At 56.5% G+C, this 26,045-nt stretch overlaps 9 protein-coding genes across 9 annotated transcripts; 4 read left to right on the top strand and 5 right to left on the bottom strand.

Moving 5' to 3' along the window:
• Positions 1-121: 121 nt before the first annotated feature.
• Positions 122-1,804, bottom strand: N657DRAFT_569747 (peptidase C1B, bleomycin hydrolase; the record flags this gene model as incomplete). The annotated part of the gene is made up of 3 exons (XM_062788682.1): positions 122-1,084; positions 1,143-1,500; positions 1,563-1,804. 3 exons carry the CDS (start codon positions 1,802-1,804, stop codon positions 122-124), a joined length of 1,563 nt encoding a protein of 520 aa, XP_062648605.1.
• A 586-nt stretch (positions 1,805-2,390) lies between these two features.
• Positions 2,391-4,526, bottom strand: N657DRAFT_632782 (uncharacterized protein; the record flags this gene model as incomplete). The annotated part of the gene is made up of 4 exons (XM_062791165.1): positions 2,391-2,968; positions 3,052-3,446; positions 3,689-3,981; positions 4,467-4,526. 4 exons carry the CDS (start codon positions 4,524-4,526, stop codon positions 2,391-2,393), a joined length of 1,326 nt encoding a protein of 441 aa, XP_062648604.1.
• Positions 4,527-5,478: 952 nt separating this feature from the next.
• On the bottom strand, positions 5,479-6,048 carry N657DRAFT_334805 (uncharacterized protein). Its single transcript, XM_062786874.1, has one exon. The coding sequence runs from the start codon at positions 5,862-5,864 to the stop codon at positions 5,553-5,555; it is 312 nt and encodes a 103-aa protein (XP_062648603.1). The 5' UTR covers positions 5,865-6,048; the 3' UTR covers positions 5,479-5,552.
• Positions 6,049-6,208: 160 nt separating this feature from the next.
• On the top strand, positions 6,209-9,539 carry N657DRAFT_569813 (uncharacterized protein; the record flags this gene model as incomplete). Its single annotated transcript, XM_062788687.1, has 2 exons — positions 6,209-6,241; positions 6,321-9,539. 2 exons carry the CDS (start codon positions 6,209-6,211, stop codon positions 9,537-9,539), a joined length of 3,252 nt encoding a protein of 1,083 aa, XP_062648602.1.
• A 603-nt stretch (positions 9,540-10,142) lies between these two features.
• On the bottom strand, positions 10,143-12,235 carry N657DRAFT_632780 (uncharacterized protein; the record flags this gene model as incomplete). Its single annotated transcript, XM_062791164.1, has 5 exons — positions 10,143-10,760; positions 10,829-11,545; positions 11,612-11,668; positions 11,751-11,846; positions 12,176-12,235. 5 exons carry the CDS (start codon positions 12,233-12,235, stop codon positions 10,143-10,145), a joined length of 1,548 nt encoding a protein of 515 aa, XP_062648601.1.
• Positions 12,236-12,476: 241 nt separating this feature from the next.
• N657DRAFT_334546 (uncharacterized protein) lies at positions 12,477-13,724 on the bottom strand. The gene has a single exon (XM_062786873.1). It carries the CDS (start codon positions 13,274-13,276, stop codon positions 12,641-12,643), a length of 636 nt encoding a protein of 211 aa, XP_062648600.1. The 5' UTR covers positions 13,277-13,724; the 3' UTR covers positions 12,477-12,640.
• Positions 13,385-15,395, top strand: N657DRAFT_334234 (S-adenosyl-L-methionine-dependent methyltransferase). The gene is made up of 6 exons (XM_062786872.1): positions 13,385-14,159; positions 14,225-14,355; positions 14,415-14,517; positions 14,579-14,584; positions 14,660-14,755; positions 14,847-15,395. Exons 1-6 carry the CDS (start codon positions 13,492-13,494, stop codon positions 15,307-15,309), a joined length of 1,467 nt encoding a protein of 488 aa, XP_062648599.1. The 5' UTR covers positions 13,385-13,491; the 3' UTR covers positions 15,310-15,395.
• Positions 15,396-17,267: 1,872 nt separating this feature from the next.
• Positions 17,268-18,943, top strand: N657DRAFT_570891 (S-adenosyl-L-methionine-dependent methyltransferase; the record flags this gene model as incomplete). The annotated part of the gene is made up of 4 exons (XM_062788774.1): positions 17,268-17,690; positions 17,746-17,791; positions 17,861-18,544; positions 18,645-18,943. 4 exons carry the CDS (start codon positions 17,268-17,270, stop codon positions 18,941-18,943), a joined length of 1,452 nt encoding a protein of 483 aa, XP_062648598.1.
• Positions 18,944-22,545: 3,602 nt separating this feature from the next.
• N657DRAFT_670713 (uncharacterized protein) lies at positions 22,546-25,608 on the top strand (the record flags this gene model as incomplete). Its single annotated transcript, XM_062795561.1, has 7 exons — positions 22,546-22,709; positions 23,206-23,445; positions 23,532-23,665; positions 23,759-23,882; positions 23,968-24,168; positions 24,261-24,605; positions 24,702-25,608. 7 exons carry the CDS (start codon positions 22,546-22,548, stop codon positions 25,606-25,608), a joined length of 2,115 nt encoding a protein of 704 aa, XP_062648597.1.
• Between the last annotated feature and the right edge of the window lie 437 nt (positions 25,609-26,045).

Here is a 26,045-nt window from a genome sequence, read left to right as displayed (position 1 = left end):
AGAGAGAGAGAGAGAGAGAGAGAGAGAGAGAGAGAGAGAGAGAGAGAGAAAGAAAGAGAGAGAGAGAGACGCGTACAGAACGAGGGAGCATATCCCTCCGCGACATCCCTCACTCCCTAACCTAAGCCAGACTCCCCATCGGATCCCACAGTGGCAGCACCACGGGCTCCTTGTCCAGCACCCTCCTCACCTCGTCACTCAACACCGCCGGATCTACGACGGCCTGATACACAAACTCATCCATCCACCCATCCGCCATGACAAACCACCCCTTCTCCCCAACCGCGCTCCCCCACGAGTTCTGCACCCTCCACCGGACCGTTTCCCCTATCTCCTCATCCACATGCACCCCCGTCAGCACCATGGCATGCGTCATCTGGCTCTCGCCCGTCCTCAGCCGACCGGCCTTGTCCATCCCCTTTAAGAGTGAAACATTGAACCCAACCTCGTAGTCAATGACTTCCAAATCCATGACCCCCGACTTGGCATCGCTACACTGCCCGACATCACTCCCAAAGAAAACAGGCACCCCACGCCTGAGCATCGCCACGCACGCCCGTTTCAGCGTCGCCATGTCGACGTTGATGTATCTCACGCCCCGCCCGCCGACGACGTTACCCAGCCGGTCGACGGCCAGCAGGCTCAGCGGGTCGTGGCGTGGGTCGTGGACTAGCGAGACCATCTTCTCGATCACAGCTGAGGTGATGCGGAATTGCCCGGGCGAGTAGATGTCCGCGGCAAAGGCGCGGGGCGTGGTGCGTACGGTGCGGGCGCGGCCGGCCTTGTCGGTGAAGGACCACTCGAAGGGCGCCGTGGCGGAGGGGGGCGGGCCGAGGGTGAGGGTGAGGATAGTCTGGATTTCGCGAAGCATTTTGGCTTTGGCGGTGGAGATCTGGGCGGATGTGGTGGTGGTGGTGCTGGACGGGTTGTTGGAGAGGAGCTTCCGGAGGATGAGAGCGTCTTCGCGCAGCTTGGTGAAGATGATGCTGTTGAGGACGCCGCTGGCGTTGGCCGAGAAGCTGTCTGGGTAGAGGCACTGGGGGACGAGGCCGTATTTGGTGACGAGGTTGTACACCATGTCCCACTGAGGTCTGTTAGATTAAACCGTGTACAGAGGTAAGGTATGGAGGAATGAGACGCACCTGTCCGCCATCGCTCAGCGGCTCTCGCAGCATCGTCTGCATCAGCCGTGAGTCGAGGTCCATGTCGGCAGTCGAGATGATCTGCTCCAGGAACCAGTTGCTCTTCTCCAGCTTGTCCCAGAAGAAGAGATAGGCCTGCGACAGCTCAAACGAGTCGAGCCCGTACTTCTGCATCAGAGCTACCCGGAACACGTTCGTGCTGGCAAACAGCCAGCAGCGGCCGCTCTGCCGCTGGTTGGTGATGGGCCCGCCCTCAAAAGGGATCTTGACGTTGAAGACGTGCTGCTCCGCAATCTTGGCTGCGCGCGAGGAGAGCACCTGCTTAGGGTCGGCCGCGCTGAGGGCCGAGATGGCGAGTCTGGCAGGGGTTAGCGACTGTTATCTAGGTAGCGATCCGAGACCGGCTCGTTGACACTTCACCTGTTCTTGGGATCCTCGAGCAGCTCATCTTGCCACTCTGCCGTCCGCGAGACGGGAATACTTTCTGGCTTGCGGGAGTTCAGGACAGCTTGGATACCCTGTTTGCCCTTTTCGCAATTGACGTAGACATAGTCTTCCTCTAGACCAGATTCCTTCTCAAGTTGGAGGGTGCCGAGTCTTTCCGAGGCTGCCTTCTCATGGTCAGAGGCCTCGTCGAAGGGCCGAGACTGGTTTGAGCCCATAGTGGAGGGAATGGGTCTTGCCAATGATGTGCGATGCCGAATGTCGACTCTGAAGAAACCCGAGGCGAGTGAAGCCGAGACAGTGTCAAGAACTAAGCTTACTTATATGTATTATTTGTGAAGGACCGAAGATTGACAGCGTGGAATGTCTGAGGATGAGAATGGGTACGGAGTACCTTGATGGGCTATGGGTAGGTCGTATTACCAAGAACAGCAAGTGACTTCCGAAAAGAGGGGCTTATCTGACCGAAACGCTGGTACCCACCAACCCCCTCACAAACGATCCTCCAAGGCCGACGGAACCGGCGAGGCTCTATAAACGCCCGGTCACATTCATTGAGGCAAGAACAGCACAAGGTTAACCATAAACATCCATCCATTACAGTCATCATATACACGTGAACTAGCGACATGAAGCCCTCATATCCGTCGAGACAGCTACCGTATATCCAACGCCGGGCGTTTACCACAGCTGATCTTTTGTCCAATCTCCAAATGACATACTCGTCAGACCCAGATATGCACCAATTGCGAACCGCACACATGCAGGTTTCTGGCTCCTAGAGCTTCCTTGGCCGCCGTGCGCTTAGAGGCGCGAGCCGTGGACGACCTTCATGTCGACAGCCATCTCGCGGCCGTGGTCGGTGACGACCAGGACACGGACGCTGCCGCGGCCAGTCTCAAACGCCTTCTGGAGGCGGGTCCAGAGGTTGCTCTGGTCGATGACGGGCAGGTTCTGCTTGACGTCACCAGTCTCTGTCATGGCGACGATGGTGCCGTCCTGCATGTCCAGAACGCGGTACTGCTTGAAGACAGGGCCGAGCATGGTCTGGACCACCACGCTAGGAGCCGGGTTCGACACGAACGACGATTCCTCGTGGAGCTGCTTGGTGAACAGGTCGACGCCGAGGTAGCGGTGCTGGCCGGTGGCAGCCGAGGTCGAGATGCGGATGACCTGGCATGGGCGGCCCTGGAGGATGAGGATGTCGCCCAGGCGAATATGGTGGCAGGGGATTGTCACCGTGTTGGGGGGCGCAGGGTTGGCGGCGCGGCGGACCTCACGGACCTCGCTCACCTCGACACGCTCGTGGCCTTCATGGTGGAACGGGTGCGCGACACGGTCAGCCAACTTGTGCAAGCCCTGACGGAACGAGTGATAGTGGCCTGATATTTGGGCGTGAGCACACTTGTGGGTAGCCGACATCGGCACAGGGGAGGCCGACAATTGGGGAAGGAATTATGCTTACCGTCCTCGTCGTAGTAACCCATCTTGGATTTCTGTTTAGGAGCCTTGGAGCGGGGAGCTTCGGCGATCTCTTCCACAATGTCTACCTTCTCGTGGTAGGTAGAGCGAGGAGCAGGGGGGTCAACGGTGGTACCGGTAACCTGGACCGATTCCTTGTAAACGGGGACGGAGCGGGGGGCGTCGACGGTGTACTCGTCGACGTGGGTACTAGTGGTAGTTTTAAAGCCGGGGGCCAAGCGCGGAACGTCAACGGTGGTGCCGGTGACGCTGTGTTCCTTGCGGTAGCTGGGTTGGAAGCGGGAACGGTACTCGCTCTCAGCGACGTCAATTACCGAGCTGTGGGGCCGGGTGGCAGTATCGATCTCGATGTGAGATTCGGAGTAGGTCGAACGAGGTCTGATGTGTTAGGACATGTTAGTAAGAGAAAGAAAGAAAAGAGAAAAAGGAAGAGGCCATTGTTGATGAGCGCAGACAGTTTTCTGTCCATCACTCGGTCAACCCAGCCACCCCAGCTCCAGACCGCCTTGGCGAGCGACTAAGCAGGGGCATAGGTGGCACGCCAGGATGGAGACAAAGAAAAGGCGCGGAGAGCAGGACCAGTGGATCAAAACAAAAACAAGGGGAAAGCCCACACTGACCTGCGGTGCTCCTCACGGTAAACAAACTCTTCGCGGATGCCGGGACGGCGGTGTTGCTCCTCTTTACGAGTGATACGGACCTCTTCTTCTCTGAAGCGATCCTCTCCACGTGCAGGAAGAGTTGCTTGGGCTTGGAACGAAGAGTGTTGACCTTCCCGTCCGGCGTGCTGGGGGAGCTTGATCTCAACCTCTTCGTGGGTGTGGGTTTGGGTCTGGGTCTCAGATTCCCTGTAGGAGGACGGGAATACGCTGAAGGGGACCGGGACGCGGGCTTCAAAGTCCAGATTGGCGACCTTTGACGGCGCAGAGAGGCAGTCTTCTCCTCAGCCTTCCGACGTGATGCGAAAGGCGGACAAGAAGATTGACTCTTGCTTCTTTTCCTGGAAAGAAGTCGAGTGAAATGGGAGAAGGCGGTCTGTGGATGGACCCGTCTTCTTTTTCAATCGAATTCCAACGAGGGAAAGAAATGGGGCTTGGATTTGTGGTGGCCTGTGAGTGGGCGGGAAGTGCAGATGCAGAAAGGAGGAGAAAAAGAGCAAAGCCAACGTGCAGAGCGAGGCGGCTTCAAATACGCATTTCTCACACCGGCTGCTGGTTGGCGGGGAGTCAGACGAAGCCCAATGGGATCGTGCAAATCACTCTGTGGCCGGTCTGGCTGGGGTCAATTGGCAGTCGCAAGACAGAAACGGGGTGGCAGGAGCTCCAGGTCGTCTGTTTACATGATGTGGGGCATGCCTTGTTTATGTCCTCCAATCCGGCTTAGCTGGCCCCGTTTCACCTCCACAAGGCCGAGGTCCTCTCCCAACCTCCCCTGTTCCATCCCGCCGCGTCCCGCCATTTTGAGCTAGCAGCTGTCTCGTTGCAAGCTGAAAGCGAAATCCACCTCAGAGCCGCGTCTGACAGTCAGGTATCGCGGGGCCGTCGCGAGGGACATCCAACCTCCAGCCTTCTCAATTGCGGTGCGGCATCAACGGGCTGGGGGCATACGGGAATATTCATGTGGAATTGGTCGACTGCGGATTTTGTCCTGATCAGAGACGGGGAGTTTGAGGATTGGGAGCTCGATACTCCGTATCTCCGCTGGCATCTCAGGCTTCCAGCCAGATGCGGAGGCTGAACTGGCAGCTGGCCAAGGAAAGACCCGGGGTCTCCTGCAGCGACAACCTGCAGGCGGCGTTTGATAGGTGGCTGGGGGTGGTCGGTCAAACCCCTGCTGCATCAAAGAGCAGCATGGCTGGCCGCTGATCAGCAACACACCGTCGTCGCCATTGGGCATCACTCGGGGTTCTTTGGACGCTCTCCCAGCCTCTCACCTCTGCATCGCCTCAGATTTCGTGGGCGGCTGCGATTGGGTTGTTCACTGCAGCAAGAACGTCGTCCAACGGCCGGGCCTGGCAGCAACCTTGCCCCGAGTCAGCGCTTATAATAAAGCCCAACCTCAGGGCTCGCTCGCTGAGACCATCCTTTGCCAAAGCGGTCAAAACCCCTGATGACTTTGCTCTCCCTGATCAGGATCCTCGAAAGGCGAGATTCTGCGTGTCAGACTGTCAGCTGCCGAGGTGTCCTCGGCTCTGAACCACGCCATGCTCTGTTGTCATGGCAACCAAAGATCAGTAACCTTAGCTGTACCATAGTAATCGCCGAGCCGAGAACTCGCTCATCGGTCCTTCAGATGGACGGGAGATCTCACGAGCGGCCGGATGAGAACCGGGATTAGCGAGTCGCCGTGAGCGGGTTGACCATCAAAGCAACTTGTGTTTGGGTTTGTTACGAGAATCACGGAGTAGTACAATTGGGAAGATGATCCAAGGATGAGCTCGTCGCTGCTCTCCCGGAAACGCCCGTATTGGCTTGTTCCTTGGGCTTATTGATGCCGAAGCCATTCTCGACGTCGAGTCTTCCAGACTTGTGCCTCTCCCGTTCTTGCAGAAACGATCCCGGCATGGTAAGGACGCCTCTTCCAACATTGCACCGCCTGCTTGGATTTCACAGAGCAGTGTTGATGTTTGAGTTCGTGGGCTTGGCTCAGAGGTGTTAAGCCCCGGTCTGGCTCAGTGGATGTCGTTCGAGCGTCATCGAATCCAATCAAAATGCAGGTGAAGCAGCAGCAAGCAACATTTTCTCTGTTCTCCCCGCAACCTCTCGCATGTCTAGGAAGACGGGACCTGGAGGACATGGGGTCCCTCCAGGTGTTTTACTGTCTTGCAATCGGCATCGGATTGGGCGGATTAGCTTTCTCCATCACTTACCACTTGTACTCTGCCATTCGGAAGCAAATGCTCAGAAGGCGGGATCCCGGTCTCTCAACGACGTGAAGGTCTTTGTTGGCATTCGAACCCCCATTGCAAGTGTGTGTCTGGCAGGCAGAAAGCTCCAGCGAGTTCTTGACCAGGACCCCACTTGCTTTTCTGGGACGCCGACACTCTCGGTCCAACCTGGCCCCGCCATGACATCGCACTGAGCATCCACTCAGAGCCTGTTCGCTGCAGAAAGTCATCTACAGCCGGACATACGCCCACGATGAAGCAGAGATTTTCGTCACTGGATGTCAAGGTATGTCCATGTTCCAAGTTGCTAATTCCAGCTGTCCCTTGTCAAGGCCTGAACTAAGTCGACTTCTATCGTTCATCAGGTCATCTCCCACGAGCTCGCCGAAGCCCTCGTGTCCTTGCGCCTCTCCAACATCTACGACCTCAACTCCAAGATTCTCCTACTTAAATTTGCCAAGCCCGACAGCCGACAGCAGCTTCTCATAGAGTCCGGGTTCCGCTGTCACTTGACCGATTTCGCCCGTGCCGCCGCTCCCGCCCCAAGCCCGTTCGTCTCGCGTCTGCGCAAGTTCCTCAAGACACGCCGAGTCACCGGCGTCTCGCAAATTGGCACGGACCGCATCATCGAATTTCAGTTTAGCGATGGTGCATACCGCCTCTACCTTGAGTTCTTTGCCAGCGGGAATGTTATCTTGACAGATGCCGACCTCAAAATTCTCGCCCTATTGAGGAACGTCCCGGAGGGTGAAGGGCAGGAACCCCAGCGAGTGGGCTTGACGTATACGCTGGAGAACAGGCAGAATTCTGGAGGTGTTCCGCCCCTGACGAAAGAACGCCTCCGAGATGCTCTCAGGACGGCGGCGGCATTAGCCGCTGCCAAAAAGACCAAGAAAAAGGGAGCCGATGAGTTGAGACGAGGTCTTGCGACGACAATAACCGAACTGCCACCAGTTCTGGTCGACCATGTCTTTCGTCTCACTAGCTTTGACGCCGCCATCAAGCCGGCTGACGTTCTGGACAACGAGTTGTTGCTCGACGCACTGTTCCACTCACTCGAACGGGCCCGTTCGATCCTCGACGAAGTTACCAGCTCGCCTACCTCGAAAGGGTACATCATTGCGAAGCCCAATCCACGGGCCACGGAACAGGTTGATGTTGGCGAGCAGGAACAGAAAAACCAGCCACAGAACCTGCTCTATGAGGATTTTCAGCCATTCTTGCCGAAGCAGTTCGAGGACGACCCGAGCTGCCAACTATTATCATTTGAGGGCTACAATAAGACGGTCGACGAATTTTTTTCTTCGCTTGAGGGCCAGAAACTTGAGTCGCGCCTGCAAGAACGCGAAGCCACGGCCAAACGGAAACTTGAAGCTGCGCGTCGCGACCAGGCTCAGCGAATCGAGGGCCTTCAGGGGGCGCAGATGCTGAACCTGCGTAAGGCCGCGGCCATTGAGGCTAATATCGAAAGGGTCCAGGAGGCAATGGATGCCATCAATGGCCTGCTTCAGCAGGGCATGGACTGGGTGGACGTGAATAAGCTAGTCGAACGGGAGCAGAAACAGCACAATCCTGTCGCCGAGATTATTAAGCTTCCCATGAGACTCAGCGAGAACATCATAACACTTTTGCTCGGCGAGGAGGAAGAAGAAGAAGCCGAGGCTGAAGACAAGATGGATTTTGACTACGACACGGATGAAGAACCTGCCGAAGATGCCGTGGTGGAGAAAGACAAGGGACCAGACAAGCGGCTTGCCATCGATATCAACCTGAAGCTTAGCCCGTGGATTAACGCCCGGGAGTACTACGAGCAAAAGCGCACAGCGGCCGAAAAACAGCAAAAGACGATTCAGCAAGCTGAAATTGCCCTCAAGAATGCAGAGCTCAAGATTACCGAGGACCTCAAAAAGGGCCTAAAGCAGGAGAAACCGGTACTGCAGCCCATCCGGAAGCAGATGTGGTTTGAGAAGTTTATCTGGTTTATTTCCTCAGACGGCTATCTTGTGCTCGGTGGCCGGGATGCCCAACAGAACGAGATTCTTTACAAGCGGTACCTCAGGAAAGGCGACGTTTATGTTCACGCCGACATGCACGGCGCGGCTTCCGTCATCATCAAGAACAACCCCAAGACGCCAGATGCCCCTATCCCGCCTTCAACACTCGCTCAAGCTGGCAGCTTGTCGGTGTGTTGCTCCAACGCGTGGGATTCCAAGGCAGCAATGGGCGCCTGGTGGGTGAATGCCGACCAAGTTTCCAAGTCGGCGCCAGCTGGGGAATATCTGCCCGTGGGCTCGTTCATGGTCCGGGGAAAGCGCAACCTGCTTGCGCCAGCGCTGCTGATGCTTGGCTTCGGGTTGATGTTCAAGATATCCGAGGAGAGCAAGGCCAAACACGTCAGGCATAGGTTGTACGACGCTGCAGACATCAGCACGACTGGTGCCGCGTCCGTCAGTGCGACCGCAGAGATGGAAAGCGGTGCCGCCTCTGACAAGGAAGAAAACCTCATGGCGGGCAGCGACGAAGAGGGAGACAATGACCAAGAGAAGAGGACAAACCCTCTGCAACCGGGTGGACCGGATCAGGCAGAGCTTGAACCCCCACCGGAAAAGGATGTCGAGCCGCCAACTGAGGAATTGGCGCGCCTCGGGGTCGATCCAGAGGCATCTGCACCTACCACGGAAACTGAGGAACATGACCACCAGCCCGGGGCTGCCGAAGAAGACGATGCCGAAGCAGCCGGCGAGGAAGAACAACCCTCTGCGCCGCCGTCAACCACAACGCCGTCCAACACACGCCCCAACACACCCTCTACTTCCACCATTCAAAAGAAACAACCCCCCTTGAAGCGCGGCCAGCGCGGCAAGGCAAAGAAGATGGCCGCCAAATACAAGGACCAAGACGAAGAAGACCGCGCCCTGATGGAAGAACTTCTGGGCGTCGCCGCGGCGCGCCAAAGAGCTGAGGCCGAGGCCGCCGCCAAGCGCCAGCGCGAAGCTGAGGCTGCCGCCGCCCGCGAGCGCCGCCGCCAGGCGCAGGAGCGCGCCAAGAAGCAGATTGCGGAGCACGAACAAATACGCCAGCTCATGCTCCAGGAGGGCGTCGTCGATGATCTCCTTGACGATACCGCCGAGCAGGCCATCATGGAACTGGGCCCGCTGGACGCGCTCGTCGGCACACCGCTGCCGGGAGACGAGATCCTGGAGGTGGTGCCCGTGTGCGGGCCGTGGAATGCCATGGCGAGGGTCAAGTACAAGGCGAAGTTGCAGCCGGGGCAGGTGAAGAAGGGGAAGGCGGTCAAGGAGATTGTGGAGCGGTGGAGGATGGCGGCGGCGGCTGGGAATAAGAAAGGGGGGGTGGTGGATGAGAAGAGCCAGGATGTTGAGAAGATGTGGCCCAGGGAGGTGGAGCTTATCAAGGGGTTGAAGGTTGAAGAGGTGTTCAATGTTGTGCCCGTTGGGAAAGTAACCATCATGATGTCCGGGGGAACGGTAGGCGGTGGATCGGGTGGGAAGAGTGGGGGGAAGGGAGGAGGTGGTGGGGGACAGAAGGGCGGGAAGGGGGGAAAGAGTGGAAAGAGAAAGTAGGGGCCGGGTACTGGATAGAGTGTTGGTCGGTGAATCAAAAACATGTCCCGGCCTCTTTCTAGACTCTGTGGAGGATTCCAGTGAGCCTAGTCCTTGGTAATATCAGCGAAGTTAGAGGTGAACCATGCCTGCTGTTTCTGTGCTCTTTTGGAGTTATGGCAGCTGAACCCTCCACTCAAGCTTATCGGTCGAGCTTCTGCCATCCTCATGTCTCTCTCTGTCTTTCTTTGATTCAGTCAGGGGCAGGGCAAGGTTGCCTCACTGTCCGGGTGATGATGATATTCCGCTCCTCAGCTTGTTCTCGACTCAACTTCTCCCAGTTCCTTTTGACGAGGTATGGGATTAATCGGTGAGCGGGACCGAATCAAGTCATCACTAGCTTCAACTTCTACAAGCATTTGCAGGTTTCTCTTCACATGTTAACACTCGGCTGATGCAGTTACCATCGCTCTTGTCCCAATTATCGCAGTCAGAATCCCACCGGATATTACAAGAACAGGATCCCGGAAAGCTTGTATATTCGTGCAGTCATCTTGCTGACCGCCTATCCCACAGTCAGGACGGGACAGCGCTTGTCCGTTGAAGCAGACTGCACTGGCACTCCTAGCACGCCTGCTTGGGTTCCTTGCCCTTCTTGGTCTTGACCCCGGGCTGGATCCTGGCCATCATCTCCTCCTTGGTGATGAGATGGTCGATTCTCTCGAGCAAGCCCAGCAGGCTCTTCATGTTGAAGCTCCACTCGTTGAGGATGTCGTCGGCGTCGCGGGGCTTAGCGAAGCTGACGATGCGGGCGGGGCGGTCAATCTTGGCGTAGACCGTCTTGGCCGTCACCAGCTCGCTGATGTATTTTTCAGTTTCGTCCTCGGTCAGGTCGAGCAGCTGGGTGAGGCGGCCCATCTGGATGCGTGTGTAGTACTTGGCCACGACGCGCACGTTGTGTTCAATAACGCGCTTGCGCAGGTCCTGCCAGCGCTCAAAGGCCTTGTCGTCGGCCGACTGGCCCGGGGCCGAGTCGAAGATTTCGGTCTCGAGCAGGTGCGAGCCGAACACCCTGGCCACCTCGGGCCATCTCATCAGCTCGTGAACCGTGAACAGCTTCAGGAGCTCTGCGTCTTCCGTCACCATGGAAATACGCGGGTCCTTGTGGATCCTGTGGAGCAAATCGTGTTGCTCGTTGTCGTGCGGTGCCAGGATTATGAAGTAGATGATCCTCTGCAGCACCTATCGAGGAAGTTAGCAACACACGCCCATACTCTAGTTAGCCATATAGGAGGGCCTGGGGTGCATACGAAGCGAAGCTTATCTGGGTCTTCCTCAACGGACTCGGTGTCGAGTACCTGTCTGTAGTGCTTGCACACGTCGAGGTACTTGGCGTCATGCTGGGACAGCTGAATCTGTTGCTTGTAATAGCGCAGCTTGAGGTCTGTGACATCCTCCTCGTCCTTCTCAGGCTCCTCTTCAAGCTTTGCCTTCTTTTCGCGCTCCTTCTTCTCCTTTTCGAGCTGCTCCGGCGTTTTTTTGGGTTTCCTGGCAAGATACCTGGTGCTGATCTTGCGGCTGAGGATGCCGGCCTGTGTCCAATCGCCAATCTCGATGCAGAGGGCCACCTGCGCCAAAATGAACTCAACCTTCTCGCGCCGGTCCATGGACCCAAATGTCTCGACTTGGAGCTCGCAGAGCGTGTCGGCGGCACCCTTGAGATCGCCCTGTTGCTTCTTGATGTCGGACAAGATCTTGGTCACGCGAGCCCGCTCCACCTCAACGAAGATTTTGCCTTCGGTGACGGTGCGGAGTGTCTCAATGACGGAAAGCTTGGTTTCCATGTTCGGTGTCTCGTCTAGGAAGCCCATGACGGTCTGGACCATCTTGGTGATGGCCTGCTTGAGCTGGCCATGCTTCTTGGAGAGTACCAGGGTCTGATCGCTGAGAAGGCTCCAATCGCCGGCATTTTTGCATATGGTGACAATGCTGATGAGGACTCGTGATGTAGATGCTAGGTCCGAAGCCTGCCGCGCAATGTGCGTTAGAGGGGAAGGGGTGCCGCGGAGAGGGGCAGAGTGGGCGTTTCTTACCTGCCGCGTCTGCTTCTCGAGGACCGAGAGTTTCTCGATGGCAGCATGGATGTCTGTCTGTTGAATCCAAGTCAGAGACATGGCTGGGAAAGCTGATGCCCGGGGCACGGTAGTACCCGGGGCAAGGTGATGCCCGTACCTTTGCGAGCTGTTCGGCCTCGGGGATCTGCTTGTCGGCTTCCTTGGAGTAGTCCCTCTCCGGCTTGAATGCCGCATCCGCCATGACGAAAATCCACTGACGACGTGGTTGTGTCGTGTAGTCTTCACTCTTAGAAGCTCAAGGTTTGCGTTGAAAATTCGTGATGAGGTGACTTGGAAGGCTTCAGGAAGTTGGCGTTGTGTTGCCAACGTCGATGTTGTTGCTGCGGTTGCTTCGATGTTTCATGAGCACTTGCCGCCAAGGCCCACGTCAGTTGGTCTGCCTGCCTGCAAGGTTAGGATTTGGGGCTGAAGCTCAGCATTCCGTGACCCACTTCCAGGTTTGGACAACATCAGCCACGAACTCAATGTGGCTCACTGCTGTAAGGGTAGAGCACTGAGCGTTTGGTACGTTACAACACCTACCCCCACCAATGGGCTTGGCTTCTGCCCTGTTCTCCTCGCCTTCTTTTGCGCGAAACCCATCTTCGTACAATTCCATATAGCTGCCTCTCCCGTCGTCGTCGATTTTATGCATGGAACGAGAGTCTCGTTGGGTTAAGTTCTCTGGGGTCGTCGATGCGAGATCGTGGTCATTTGTTTCCTGATATCTGCCGAGGAAGACGTCCGCTTACTATTCCGACTCTGGCCAAACTAGATCCTCCAGTGTGTATCGGTATTCGGTACGTGGAAGTCAACAAATCGCAACTGGCCAGTGACAGTCCTGCGACAGGCGCGGCGGCACTGATCCGAGCGGACAAGATCAGAAGCAAGCCATTTTTGCGCTGGGCTCTGAACTGTTTCCTTGACTCAACGATGGCGTCTCTCACTCCGGGGGCTATTCCTCGGCTGACTTCCGCCCAGATCATTGGGATTCACGACGCCATATAGTTATCTGTGGCCGGTCTGCCTCTCATTCTCACCATCCACGACCAACTGACGATGTCGGCTTCGTTGGCTTTCCTCATCAGAAAGATGTGAGTGGGATATTGCAACCTTAACCCCCCAGCTAAGAGGGGCAAACCCCTGGAAAGGCGGCAAAAGAAAGCTCAAGCTCCTCCCCCACTCTCCCGCCCGGGGTTCCCCCAGGCGAAACTGTTTGATGAGAACCACCCATCCCGCCAGTTCCTTCACGACCAGCCAAGGCCGGCGGCCGCGCCCATTTTGCGGTCCACTCGAATGTCCGGTTGTGCTCCATTGCGCTCCATTGATCGGCTGACTATGAACGTTCAATCTGGGGACGGGCCGGCTGATTCGCCCTTCTTGTGGCCTCCTGAGGCGGCGAATCTTTGAACGAGACCTGCTGCGAATTGTCTTTTCCATGTCACTGTCACAGATCTGGAGCCCCGTGACAATACGGCTTGGACAAAATCGTGACAGTCGAATCCAGCTTCCCCGGACTACCCTACGTGCTTCATTTTTGCTAGCTGTCCCGCGCCCTTGGCTCTCGCCCTTGTTGAGAGTTCCGTACCAGGCGTTCGACGACCGCTGCGTGTTCTTGAGTCGCAGCTTGAACACCCTCTCCATATTCTCGCACCTCGAAGCCCACGCTGCTGCTAGCCGTCGATTGGCCGGCCTTGAGACATTCGGAATCTGTGGCTGGACAAGTTCTGTCTCTACATACTGTGTAACAATCGGATCGCCTTCCGAGGGGGCTGACAAGCCACGGCGCCGCCTCTTCCGTCGTGTTTGCTTTCATCTTCTTCAACTGATCCCAGAACGGAGACTCGGATCCGCACATCATGGAGCAACCTCCGAGCACCCCAGCCTTGACAGTGGTCACCGAGTCGGAGACCAGGTCAAAGAAAAGGAGTCGCGCAGAGACGGATGCTTCGCCAACAGAGGTTGAGGCACCTGCCACGCTTCCAAGCACGAAGACCACAGAGCCACGGCCTATCAAAGATCCGGCGCCACAAGCGAGCGCGAGGGGCAGAAACGACTCCCGCAGCACGTCGCTGGAGCCACCGGCTTCTTTGGCGGGCGACAGTTCGGTTTCGGCCCACGACAGCACTTCTGCCTTTTCTCTTCACGACAGCGCCTTCTCCGAGTCCATCACCGCTTCGGACTCCCTACCGAACCTCTCGACAGGACCACGCGGAAGCCTCTCGCCACCTTACATGTTCTCGGGCACATCCCGATCCTCCAACTCAGGACCTGAGCCCGCGGTTGATGGCGAGACCGAGCCGGACTTGGATGCACTGGAGGAGCAGGCTGCCGTGGCACAAGCGGAAGAAGGCAGCATTGTCGTCGACAGTGATGATCTGGGTACCGATGACGGCTACGGGACCGACAACAACACCACGGCCTCTACATCGCTTGCCGAGAGCGTCCGCGACTACATATTTGAGAACGGGCGCCGGTACCATCGGTTTCGCGAGGGGCGATACAATTTTCCCAATGACGACGTTGAGTATGCGACTTTTTCACTCATGTGGCCCATCCTCCTCCGAGCAGTGTCACTGACGCAAGGGGCAGGCAGCAGCGTGAAGACATGAAACACACCATGGTCAAGTTGCTCTGTGGCCAACTCTACTTTGCACCCATCGGGGAGCATCCCCATGAGATTCTCGACATTGGAACAGGGACAGGCATTTGGGCGATTGAGAGTACGCGACACCTCGTCGTCCCGCAGGTCATTACGACCGAGCTGACCTCATTTGGACAGTGGGGGACTTGTTCCCCGGCGCCAACATCTTAGGGGTTGATTTAAGTCCCATACAACCCGAGTGGGTGCCACCGAACGTGCGCTTCATGGTGGACGATGTAGAGTATGTTCTTGACTCTAATCTACTCTGGAACCCCATGCCAAAGCTGACCCTACCTACACAGAAGCCCGTATGTTCCGACGCCAGTCCTGCCACGATGAAGCGGTCTCGTTTCCTGCGTTACTAACCCACTCTCCCTTTCAAGCTGGCTGCACCCCCGCAACTACTTTGACTACGTCCACTCTCGGCACACCGTCATGGCCATCAAGGACTGGCCAAGACTCATGCGGAGGACTCTTGAGTGAGTTCTTCCACTACCTCGCCTTGCGGCAATGTTTTTCTTTGTCTCCCTCTCCTATCTTCTCTTTTTACTAACCCCCACCGTCTCCAAGACACCTCCGCCCTGGCGGCTGGTTCGAAATGCAGGAAGTCTACCACTTTCCCATCTCGGTCAACAACTCGATGCCGCCGGACCATCCCGTGGCGCAGTACTGGTCGCTCATCAACGAAGGGCTGGGCAACCTGGGCATCAATTTTCACGCGGCTGCCAACGGCCGGCTGGCCGAAATGATGCGCGACGTGGGGTTTGTCAACGTCACGGAGCGCGTCCTGCAGATCCCCATCGGCACCTGGGCCAAGAACAAGGTTCTCAAAACTGTCGGGCTGTACTGGCGCACCATCCTCGTCGACGGCATGCAGGCCATCGCGCTCGGCCCGCTGTCGAGGGGCTGCGGCTGGAGCAGGGAGCAGATCGAGCTGTTCCTGGTCGAAGTGCGCAAGGCGTACCATGATAACAGTATGCTGGCTTACATGCCGCTGCATATCGTGTACGGACAGAAACCGGCGGGGTATTAAGCTACTTATAGTACTAAAGGTAGAGTTGGGGGGAACGGCATGTTGTGTTGCTACGGAGGTGGTTGTGTATTATAACAGCATGATACCACTGTTGTTCTTGTTACCTCAGAAATCCTCCGGTTGTTGGCTTCGAGCTTCCATATCGGGGGGATATGCAACCTCAGGCTTCTTGCTATCTTGAGGTTCTCTTGACATTCATTTTCTGCCTCACTACTCTCATACCTACCGCTCTCTGTTGATACATCCCCTTCTCCACCCAATCCAAACCAGCTCGCTCTTGACTGCAGAAGTCCAATGGACAACCCTTGACGCCATTGGCGAATTTGGGCCAATGAGAAGCAGCATGGCACGATAATCTTGCATGTGCTTTGAGAGATGTGGCACAGCGGAGACAGAGCATTTGATTCCTCTTGCCTACCCACATCTACGGTTCCGCATCTTCGGTCATGAGTGACGGTCGATAGGAGTCGTCACGGTGTCTTGTCATCGCTTCGACTCCATCACCATCTTGCTCACAGAGCAGGTCCCCCAAGGTGTGGAAGGTCCCCGCTTGCCCAGACCGGTAATAATTTCCTGGCCCCGTGGGCAGTGGAGTCCTTCTTTCCCTTTATCGGAATAGCTCCCGGCTCGCTGCCGCTGATTGATTGGATCCGGGAATCTCGGTTTTCTTGTCTACTGTGTATGCTCGCAATCGAGTTCTCGCAATCGAGGTTCTCGCAATCGACACGCTGGCTTTGCTCGCCGAATCAGTTCCAGCAAACCTGACCTCGGCTGGAACTGCGGGGTGGGTTCCCTTGTGTTGCGAGAGCTGCATTTAGAAATCGCGGTCCGAGACTGTGGCACATGGTCGCGGAACCAGGAACCCGAATTGTCGGTACCGGTTGCAGCATCAGCTCTGGGATGAGGTGGCATTGATCAGAGGAACGGAGAACTGCGAAATCTGCAGGAGCCTTCAGTGATGAACTCTCTCACACTCTCTCACATGGCACGCTATCGAAAGCTGCACTCTGCATTGGTCGACGCCTAGCCGACCTGGGAATGGAGCATGGCTAGGAGCATGGGTTGATGCAGACGCAGGGACGCAACCATCCCATCGTGGATCCCGTCAGTCTTGGGTTCATCCCGCTTGTGGAAGAACCGGGACTGCTCCTGGTCGGCTACGCGGAGCCGGGATACGGCCCCTTTGCCTGTGAGCTTCGCCGTACAAAACGGCCACGTCTGCTTCACGAACAAACGGATGTCCCGTTCAGGGCTGGGAATCGCATCACCGACCTGTACAATACTCGAGTACATACTCCAGACAAAGTCTGGCCCGGTCTCCCCGGCACGAACCTTAATTCGACCCAGAACGACATTAGAACCCCTGCCGTTGCACCTTTCTGAACTGCCGTCTCCCCGCGTCGATCCTCGCTGACCGCGGTCGCCTTGTCCCTCCATCATCATTAGAAGACCCGGCTGTCCGGCTTGACACACCACAACTCTCTACTCCCATTTGCTGAGATCAGAGACACTGCCGTGCAACCGGAGACGACGGCCAATTCGTTACCAAAAGCCCGTGCCCGGTAAGCCACTGATGCCGGTTCCCGCAGACCGTAGAAGGGGGCCTGGGACTAACAACACACTGGACGGGATAGACACTGGATTGGTAACCTGAGCATACCAGCCATTGGCCATCCAGGTATTTCTCTTTCTTACCCAAACCTCGAAATCAACCCAATCAGCCGGTGCCTCCTTGGTTCTGCAACACCAGACCACCAGGGGCGGCCTGGTTCCGGCTCTCAAGAGCGATGTGTGACACCAACTCACGCCCCTCACTCACGCTTCTTGAGGCTTTGATGCTTCGTACTGGGATTCTCCTCCAAGAGACCACGTGCTAACTAACCACTGCCTTCCCTCCAGCGGAGCGCTGTTGTCTCACATTCTTATACCTATATCTAGGCTAGCAACGCTGCTGCAAAATGGCAAAGCTCAGACTGAGCTCTCTGTTCCATTCTAGCTCCTCCTCGACCGCAGACGCCGAGATCAAGAAGCAGAACCGGCGGTCCTTCTCCGCCTTCTCGACTTTGCGGCACAAGAATGGCGAGACAAACGGAGCTGCGGCGCCGGCCCCAAGGACTGACAAGATTGAGACACGACCCGAGCAGTCCACGTCTCGGATGATTGCCTTGGCCCAGAAGATCACCAAGGCCACCGAGAAGCTCGAGTCTTACATGAAGACAAACAAACTGCCCATGCCTAGCTTCGACGTCGATGCCCCAGCCGACTTCCCGCATCTTCCCGAGGATATCCAGGAGAGCAGGCAGGAGATTATCCACGCCACCAAGGAGCTGGGCATGCTTGCCCATGGGCCCCGGGAGTCCGTCCGGTGGGGTATCTGGGAGGTACGTTCCCCTTGTACTCGATCCAAAAGGGCGTGATACGAAGAAATTCGCGCAGTTCCTCGACGTTTTGGCTCTCACTGCCATCAACCACTACAAAATCGGTAAGCCTTGACACCGGGACGCTTCGCCTCCAAGTTGCTGCATACGACCTGTCTAACACACCATTGCAGCGCAACTGGTCCCCATTGACTCGACGATCACGCTGGCCGAGCTGCAGACCAAGACGACTCTGGACCCCATCAACCTGGCCCGCCTGCTCCGCATGGCCATGACCAACGGCATCTTCCGGGAACCGAGCCCTGGTGTCATCGCCCACACGGCAGCGTCGCGCGTCCTTGCCGAGGACGAGGACATGCAAGCCTGGGTCGGCTTCAACGGCGAGGACATCTTCCGGGCCTCGGGTCATGTCGTGCAGGCGCTGGAGGCGCACCCGGAAGCGACCTCGCTCACGCGCGCCGGCTTCCAGTTCGCATTTGACACGGTCGACAAGGAGCCCATGTTCGCCACCTTCGGCAAGGACCCGGCGCGGGCCCGCCGCATGGGCCGCGCCATGGCGAGCCTGACGGGCGGCGAAGGGTACGAGCCGTTTTATTTTGTCGACGTCGAGAGGGGAGGTTACGACCTGAGCGAGATTGATGCCGCGGGAGGCACCTTTGTCGACATTGGCGGCTCGCACGGCTTCATGTGCGTGGATCTGGCCAAGCGGTACAAGAGGATGCGGTTTGTCGTGCAAGACCTGCCCAAGACGGTCGACAGCGCGCCGAAACCGATCAGTGAGGATCCGCAGGTCGCGGAGCGGATTGAGCTGCTGGCGCATGACTTTTTTACTGAGCAGGTCACCAAGGACGCCGATGGTATGGACACCCCTCCTGCTCTCTCTCCAAATCCCTCTGCCCCGCCGGACCCCCTCCCCCTTATACCATTCAAAACTAATGCCTGCGGTAATGACGAAAGTCTACTTCTTCCGCTGGATCATCCACAACTACTCGACCCCCTACGCGGTGCGCATCCTCCGCAACCTCATCCCCGCCCTCAAACCGGGCGCCCGCATTGTGATTAATGATCACTGCCTGCGCGAGCCGGGCCAGGAGCACCCTTGGGACGAGCGGGTCATGCGCCGCATGGACGTCGTCATGCTCGCGCTGCTCAACGCCCAGGAGCGGACCGAGGCCGAGTTTCGGGCGCTGTTTGCTGCCGCGGGGGAGGGGTTTGTTTTCAAGGTGAGTTTCTTTCTTCTCTTTGTTTTCTCCTGAGCTGTTATGTCTTTTCTCTTGGGGGTACCTACTCTTAGGAGGGGGAGTATTACTGTGTAAATGAATGCTGACTTTGATGGGGGTTCCCAGGGTGTGCGGAGACCGAAGGGATGCCGGATGAGTATTATCGAGGCGGTCTGGCAGCCTGATAAGGTGGTAAAGGTTGAGGAGAGCACTGCGGATGCTTCTCCTGTCGTCGTGGAGACCGAGGTTGCTGCTCCCGCTCCCGCTGAAGCTGAAGCTGAAGCTGCTGCGACTGAGCCTTCTTCTGGTGCCAAGGCTGTTGATGAACCGGCTGCTCCTGCGAACGGGGTTGCTGTGGCGGCTGCTGATGAGGAACCCAAGGTGGAGGCGGCGAAATAGTGATGCGCGCTGCTGAACCTCCTGGTTGCTCGCATTGTTGTTTTGACGATGCTTTGTTTACCTTTCATGTGGGTGATACCCCTTTTTCAGGCTGCAAAAGCGCTATGTAATCAGGGAAACGCTCGGTCTCTTGCGTCCGACGGATCCTTGCCTTGTGGTTCGCCTTGAAACTCCTGTGGTTCGATACCCTCTGTTTTTATACTGGTGCCCAGAGAGTTATCTTCTAGTCAAAACGATGACGGCGGTTCGGAGTATTATTTCTTTGTACATTTTTTTTTGTTTTAGTTATCACAGATGCTTGAAACTCGTTCATTCCTACTGGCCATATCATGGGAAATCCCCAGGAAATTCTAAGAGCTTACGTTAGTACATTAAACCACGAAAAAGCCAGAAATCTTCCTCGCATCCTTCAGCGTGCAGAGCGTCCTTTGAGTGCAACTATGGTATACTTGGGAGGATTTCTCGATGCTTGACATACAACATCTCAGGGGAACTCAGGCCAGGCCAGGCCAGCTGGTTGTCTCTCTTCCGACAGAAATAGTTACGGGTTGGTCAACAGCTGATGGCTGATCCAGCTACCTCCCCACGGGCGTTGCCGAGCCGCAGCAGACCCGGTAGCGGAACCATCTCATGGCCGTCTGCTGCTGCCTGCCAGTTGAAGGACCATCAACACGGGTGCGAGAGCATCCGGTAACCCAGCCTCGGGACCAGTTCCTCGAGCTGCTCGCTCTGTCGGTATTTCTCCTCGTGGCTGTCAGGGGCGAAATTGGCGGGGACTGAGTCGAGCAGGGCTCTTAGGTTGATTACTTGGGCTTGGATGGCGTCTGAGGAGGGGCTCAGCGTCTTGTTGTTGTTGTTGTCGTTGTCCGGGGTGGGATGATCTTTTCGGATAAGGAACACGGAGAGACTCTACCATTGCTAGAGGGCTGTTGGTGTCGACCAACTCGTTAGCGAGACAGTGTAGGTCGCACGCATGGAAAGTCGGCGACGTGGGAAACAAAAGAGAAAACCTGCCTTCGGTGTACTTCTTGTCGTCGCCGTGAGAGACGCGCAACCTCTCCCAAAGAGCGAGAACAGTCGGCGGTAGCAAGATGTGTGGTCGTGGGAAGTGCCGTAGTCGGCAGCTGAAAGTATCGTGACAGCGATGAGGTGTTGAATGGTGGCGTGACTCGTGCCGGCACGGTGCAGAGATGGGCCAGAAACTGGGCGTCGTGCTTCGCGAAGGGGAGACGGGCGATGGCTTGGACGAATCCGTCATGGTTTTGCCATCCATGGAAATGGTAGTTGCTCGCCACGTGCTCTTGGATTCTGCCGCCCAGCTGTTCTAGGCCCGCAATTAGGCCTTGGGTGAGGTCGTCGTCCTCGAACGGCGGCTCGGAGGACGCTTTGATCCTCGCGGCCCCTGCGCCGTCGACGTTGATCAGCTGGCTTGAATCGTGGGGGCTAAGGTGGCTTTCATGGGCACAAATGCTGGAGAGCCTTCTTGCTTTCCTTCTGGTGATGACGAGTATGGTAAGAAGTCCGAGAAGAAAGGCTATGACACCAATTGCTGTGCCAATAGCGGCCTGATCGCATGGCTTAGTGAATTCGACGATCTGAAAACCGGTGTCTGCATGGCTTCAGAGGCGTGCTGAGACGCTGCCGTCGTCATTGCGACGTTCACGGTTTTAAATGGTGGACTCGTAGCTTGAAATGCTGACGGGAACCCCGTTGTTCGCGTTGGAAGCGGCGGGTGACGCTGCTTTGGTATGGCCTGCGAGATGGCTGCCGTTTTTACTTGGCTTCGGACGGTGTTTACCTGGCTGTCGAACAATGTCTATTCATCTCAACGGTCATGACGGTTGAGAAGATAAGACGTTTCTTGGACATGGCCGGACATCAGCTCCAGTCGATGACTAGACTCGAACGACCAGTTCATGTACTGTACCAGCCATCCAGTCCCTAGATCATTCATCCGTCTCACGCAAACATATGGCACACTGAGAAAGAAGACGGATATACCGTAGCACCCAGTCTGTTGACTGCCATTCTCACGGACCGAAGAAGATGCCTTGTGCGATGCCTAACTTTCGGGAGTAGAGCTACAGTCCTCAGTAAGTATTCGGGAAGGAACGAAGAGTATTCACTACCTTCCTGGACATTTTCCGGGCCATTGCTGCTCGCCGTTGCGCAGCAAGCCACTGGAAACGGCTCAGCCCGGCTCCTTGCAGCCGCGCAACGGCAAACCCACCGCATCGACAATTGTCCAGATGGGGGCCTGCAGCAACATGAAGCCAAGCAGTTAGTATGTTCTGCTCAGATAGTCAGTGAAGCAAAGATAATACAATCATCTTGGTTGCTTTCATATTTTTCGGTTTTCCTCACACCAGACGTCAGGCAAGAAAAAGAGAAGCCTTTCACCCTGACATCCTTTTCTCAGGGTTAACTAACCCTTTAAGACAGAACTCATAAGTCGAGAACCTGGCAGTAATGGCATCGAGGCAGCAAGTAGGCAATCCGACCCTCGACCGACCCAGCCACGTCGTCTGGTCCGTTCCATGGCACGATATCAGATCCTGCTGCCCTCGCAGATCTCAGCTCCAGCATGAGGAATGGACGTTTTTGCCAGGCAACGAACAAGACTCCGGCGCCAGAAGCATGGGCACATGTGTCACCTTCAGATATCGGACTGCTGCATTGTGCACCCCAAACGGGACCAGGAGAGCCTTCCCCTTTTTCTTCCAGCAATTGTGTCTTAGACAGATGCACCTCACCGCCACACGTCCTACCTAGCTCGCTTGCAACTGACTACCCGCCATTGACCGGTATGGCCGATACTCGGAGATATGCCTACCGTATGCGAATAACTTTGTTTAGCTTCCGGCCCCATCGGCCGACAAACAGACCGTCCATGACGGGTAACAGTCGAGTCCACCATCCATGGATAGGAGAACGGTTAGGAGGAATCAGAATCCGTTTTCCTTTTGAAGCGTCAAGGAATTGTCGAACGGCCAGGTCGAGCCTAGGGTGCCTTACCTACCTCTAGGTAGTCAGTCTGCTCAGCGAACAGTTCCCGTTTAGAGTCACACTAAATGCGACACTGGTCGCCGCCCATGGTATTACCTGTGTCGCTCGGCTTGGGAACATGCAGCAGTCGGAATGGAGTCAGAATGCACTCTTCGTGCAATATCCGTCCAGTATTTGCGTGAGCTAACGGGGAAAACAGAGTCAATGCTGGTCAAACATCACCGGCTCGCACAATGGACGGCTCTGAAGCGGGAGTCAGTTCCGGTCTAAGACCTGCCGTCCCAGCCTTGCTCTTGTGCCCCACGAGACATCAAAAGCTGTTTCAATGCCTTGGAGATGGGGTTGACAGCCACGGAGACGTTGAGACTAGCAGCGTCAGGCCTGTTACGGCGGCAAGGTGCGTATTGTACAAATGCAATCCCGTCCCATCACCCCACCCACGCAGCCTGCCTCATCCGAGTTAACTCGATCGAAGCTTCTGACAACTGCTTGGGAGACACTACCATCACTCAATGACGCTCCGAAAGTCCGCGCCATCCCGTATTGGACTAAGCTGAAGCGGTTGCCTCGGGGTTATTTCACTGTCCTGCCTACCTTACCTAAGTTACCTTACCTACCTTGGGCTGCCAGTGGTTTATCTTTTCTTCAATCCGCCGAGCGCATGTACGACTGATCTCGCTCGACTCTCACATCTCTCCGAGCAAGCCAGAGGAGGCCATTGGAGGGCCCCTTTTCTTGTGAATCCGTCCCTTCCAAACCAACCCATCCACAGGCTCAACCGGCCATTGGGACAAACGACAAGTCACCTCAGGTCCATCTTGCATGGGTCTACCAGGAGTAGACGTTGGATGCAGAGAGCCCGCATTACAACCACAACAACAACATAACACCAGCTGTCCGGACTATTGGTCCGACGACAACATGGTACTTCCCTTTCCCAACCCTTCTCTGTCTGACATGGCAGGAGGAGAAGATGCATCCAGGGATCACGGGTCCATCAGGAGCAGCGAGACGCCGCCGCACCAAGCAAAACAACAACAACAACAACAACAACAACAACAACAACAACAACAACAGCAACAGCAGTCCATCTCCAAGGTAACCTCGGCGCGGCAGCTTATTCTAACGATAATGTACGAGCCCGCTCTTCTCTTCCTCATGCTTCTTCGCATTATGCCCGGCATATCTAACACAGCGATTACCATCCTCCTGCATGCAGCATCTGCGCCGGTCTGATGTTCTCGTGCCTCGACACCTCCATCGTCTCGACCGCGCTCGTGTCCGTCTCGGTTGAGCTGCAAAATTACCAGGACACGCCGTGGACCATGCTGGGATATCTGCTGACATATATGAGTGAGTACCGAGGAAAGCAAAACTGGAAATATACTTTGGAATTCCGTCATGCGTGTGTCGGCTCACACGTACATTGACTCGTTTGCTTCTCAGGCTTCGCGATGGGCTTCTCCAAGCTAAGCGACATCTACGGAAGGAAAAATGTCCTGGCCATAGCCTGGCTACTGTTTACGCTGGGGTCGGTGTGGTGCGGTATTGCACGGCGCATGGGGGAACTGTACGTCCGTCCCGTCGCCTCATGTTTGCCAACGTCGTTGCCATCGGCACTCCCTGGCTAATCATTTCTCCTCGGGAAAAAAAAGCATCGCTGGCCGCGCAGTCCAGGGAGTTGGCGGCTCCGGGCTATACAGCCTGGCGCAGGTGTGCCTTCTCGAGCAGGGGCCGAGCAAGCCCGAGGTCGTTGGGGCTCTGGTGGGCATCACGCTCTCCATTTCGTTCGTTCTGGGACCCTTGCTAGGGGGCGCCATATCGGAATGGAGCTGGCGAGGCATCTTTTGGTTCAAGTGCGTCTCTTTCGTTTGTTTACCTTGCGTCACAAAAAGGGGAAAAAGAGACACTGAACCATTGATTGGCTGACCCCGTTTTCCGAGTCTAGTATCCCCTTCGGCGCCCTGGCCGTGCTGGGAATCTACGCCCTCTGGCCCGACGAACGATGCCACCGATACGCTACTACCAGCAGGACAGCCGTCTACAAGATCGACTTCTTGGGCAACATCTTGCTCGCCGCGGCGTCCATTCTATTGGTGTTTGCCATGCAGGAGGCCGGCTCCCTCATCTGGAGCTGGTCCAGCCCGGTCATCGTAGGGTCCCTGGTGACGGCAGCGGCTTGCTGGGCGTTCCTCACCGGATGGGAGTACTACCTCTTCCGGGCATGCCATCGGATCGAGCCAATATTCCCCATGAGTCTGGCCAGGAGTCGAGTCTACCTGTCATGTCTACTGTACACCCACCCATTCCCCATCCCCAATCCCCGGTCTCTGTGCTTCAACAGCCGTTTGCTTATCACAGTTTGCTGACAAATAATGAATGATGCTAGCGTCACCCTCCTCAGCGGCTTCATTTACATCGCTCTCGTCATCAAGATCCCTGAGTCCCTGCAGCTCCTCCACAGCGACAGCTCCCTCTGGGCCGGCGTGCACCTCCTCCCGATGCTCGGGTCCTGCGCCTTCGGCTCTTTCCTGGGCGGTGCTCTCTCCAAACAGACCAACCTCACCAGCCAGACGGTCATGGCGGGCAGTTTGCTACAAGTCATCGGCCTGGCGCTGACGCTCGGTTTCTCGTTTTCGTTGTCCTTGTCGTATTCGCCAGACCAACAACAACAACAACAACAAGAACAGCTCGGTGGTCTGAGCCTGAACCTGAACCTCCTGCTGGGATTTACGGCTGTGTATGGTTTGGGCGTCGGCCTGTCCTTTGCCGCCTGCACCATGATCGCCGCCGTCGAGGCCGCAAGCGACGATCTAGCCGCAGCGCAGGGCGCCGTGGCGCAGGCGAGGGTGTTTGGCGGCGCGCTGGGCCTGGCTGCGTGCACGATTGTCTTCAACGAGCGCCTTCGAAGCGCGTTGGGGGGTTCTGACTTCTCCTCCTCCTCCTCCTCTTCTTCTTCTTCCCTTTCCGAATCGGGGTTGGGATTCACTAGTGGATTGGGCCCCCAGGAGCTGGGGCAGATCCATTGGAACCTGATGGCGGTGTTGGCGCTTCCGGACGAGGCGAGGCTCGAGGTTATCCGTGTGTATTCCGATGCGTTTGGGGACCAGATGCTTGTCATGACGGTCGTCGCGCTGGTGGCGTTGCTGCTAAGTTTGGGGACGTACAGCTCGCGGCCCAAGAGCCATGTTGTCAGTGTCATGGTGCAGCACAAGCAGCTTGCGGGTCGGGCGGATGGTAGTAGGCGAGACGTGGAGCTGTCCAGTGTTAGCAGTGTGCGGTCTTTGGTTCGGTAGCTTCGACCCCGGGGCTGGGGACGGGGAAAGGGATTATTGGAAATCTGCTGTTCTTGGGGGCGCTGGGTTCGCTTCAAGCGGCGCCGGACGGCAGGCAGTCCATGTTGGTGTCGACGAGTCGAGGAGCTATACTGCCTCCTACAGAATTTTGGTTACCCAGTGATGGACCGCTGGCGGTCGAACTGCTTTGAGTTTAGCAGATCAACTTGGGTCTTGCTCCACAACACTGGTAACTTTGAGTTATCTTCCTACGGTTAGGGCGTTTTAGGTTTTGTTGGCTGGACGACTTTGTCTGTTGCTACGCTTGTGCAAATTGCTTGCTTACGGTGGGGAGCTCTCTTAATTTGTCTAGGGTGTGTGAGCATCTACCATGAAGTCGAGTTAGAACAGAACTGCATTTGCAAAGCTCGCCCATGCCCATGCCCGTGGATAGGGCA

Source organism: Parathielavia appendiculata, assembly GCF_033297405.1.
Source record: "Parathielavia appendiculata strain CBS 731.68 unplaced genomic scaffold N657scaffold_4, whole genome shotgun sequence".
In the NCBI taxonomy this organism is placed as follows: domain Eukaryota; kingdom Fungi; phylum Ascomycota; class Sordariomycetes; order Sordariales; family Chaetomiaceae; genus Parathielavia; species Parathielavia appendiculata.
Note: the sequence above shows the minus strand (reverse complement) of the source record. Positions and strands in the feature narration are given on the sequence as shown.

What these genes read in the sequence shown, in the direction of transcription:
- N657DRAFT_334805 (XM_062786874.1), bottom strand. Translation starts at nt 5,864, where the DNA reads ATGTCCTCCAGGTCCCGTCTTCCTAGACATGCGAGAGGTTGCGGGGAG.
- N657DRAFT_334546 (XM_062786873.1), bottom strand. Translation starts at nt 13,276, where the DNA reads ATGGAGAGGGTGTTCAAGCTGCGACTCAAGAACACGCAGCGGTCGTCG.
- N657DRAFT_334234 (XM_062786872.1), top strand. Translation starts at nt 13,492, where the DNA reads ATGGAGCAACCTCCGAGCACCCCAGCCTTGACAGTGGTCACCGAGTCG. An exon ending in AGGCATTTGGGCGATTGAGA is followed by an intron (nt 14,356 to 14,414) that starts GTACGCGACACC and finishes TCATTTGGACAG; the next exon opens with TGGGGGACTTGTTCCCCGGC. An exon ending in CTCATGCGGAGGACTCTTGA is followed by an intron (nt 14,756 to 14,846) that starts GTGAGTTCTTCC and finishes ACCGTCTCCAAG; the next exon opens with ACACCTCCGCCCTGGCGGCT.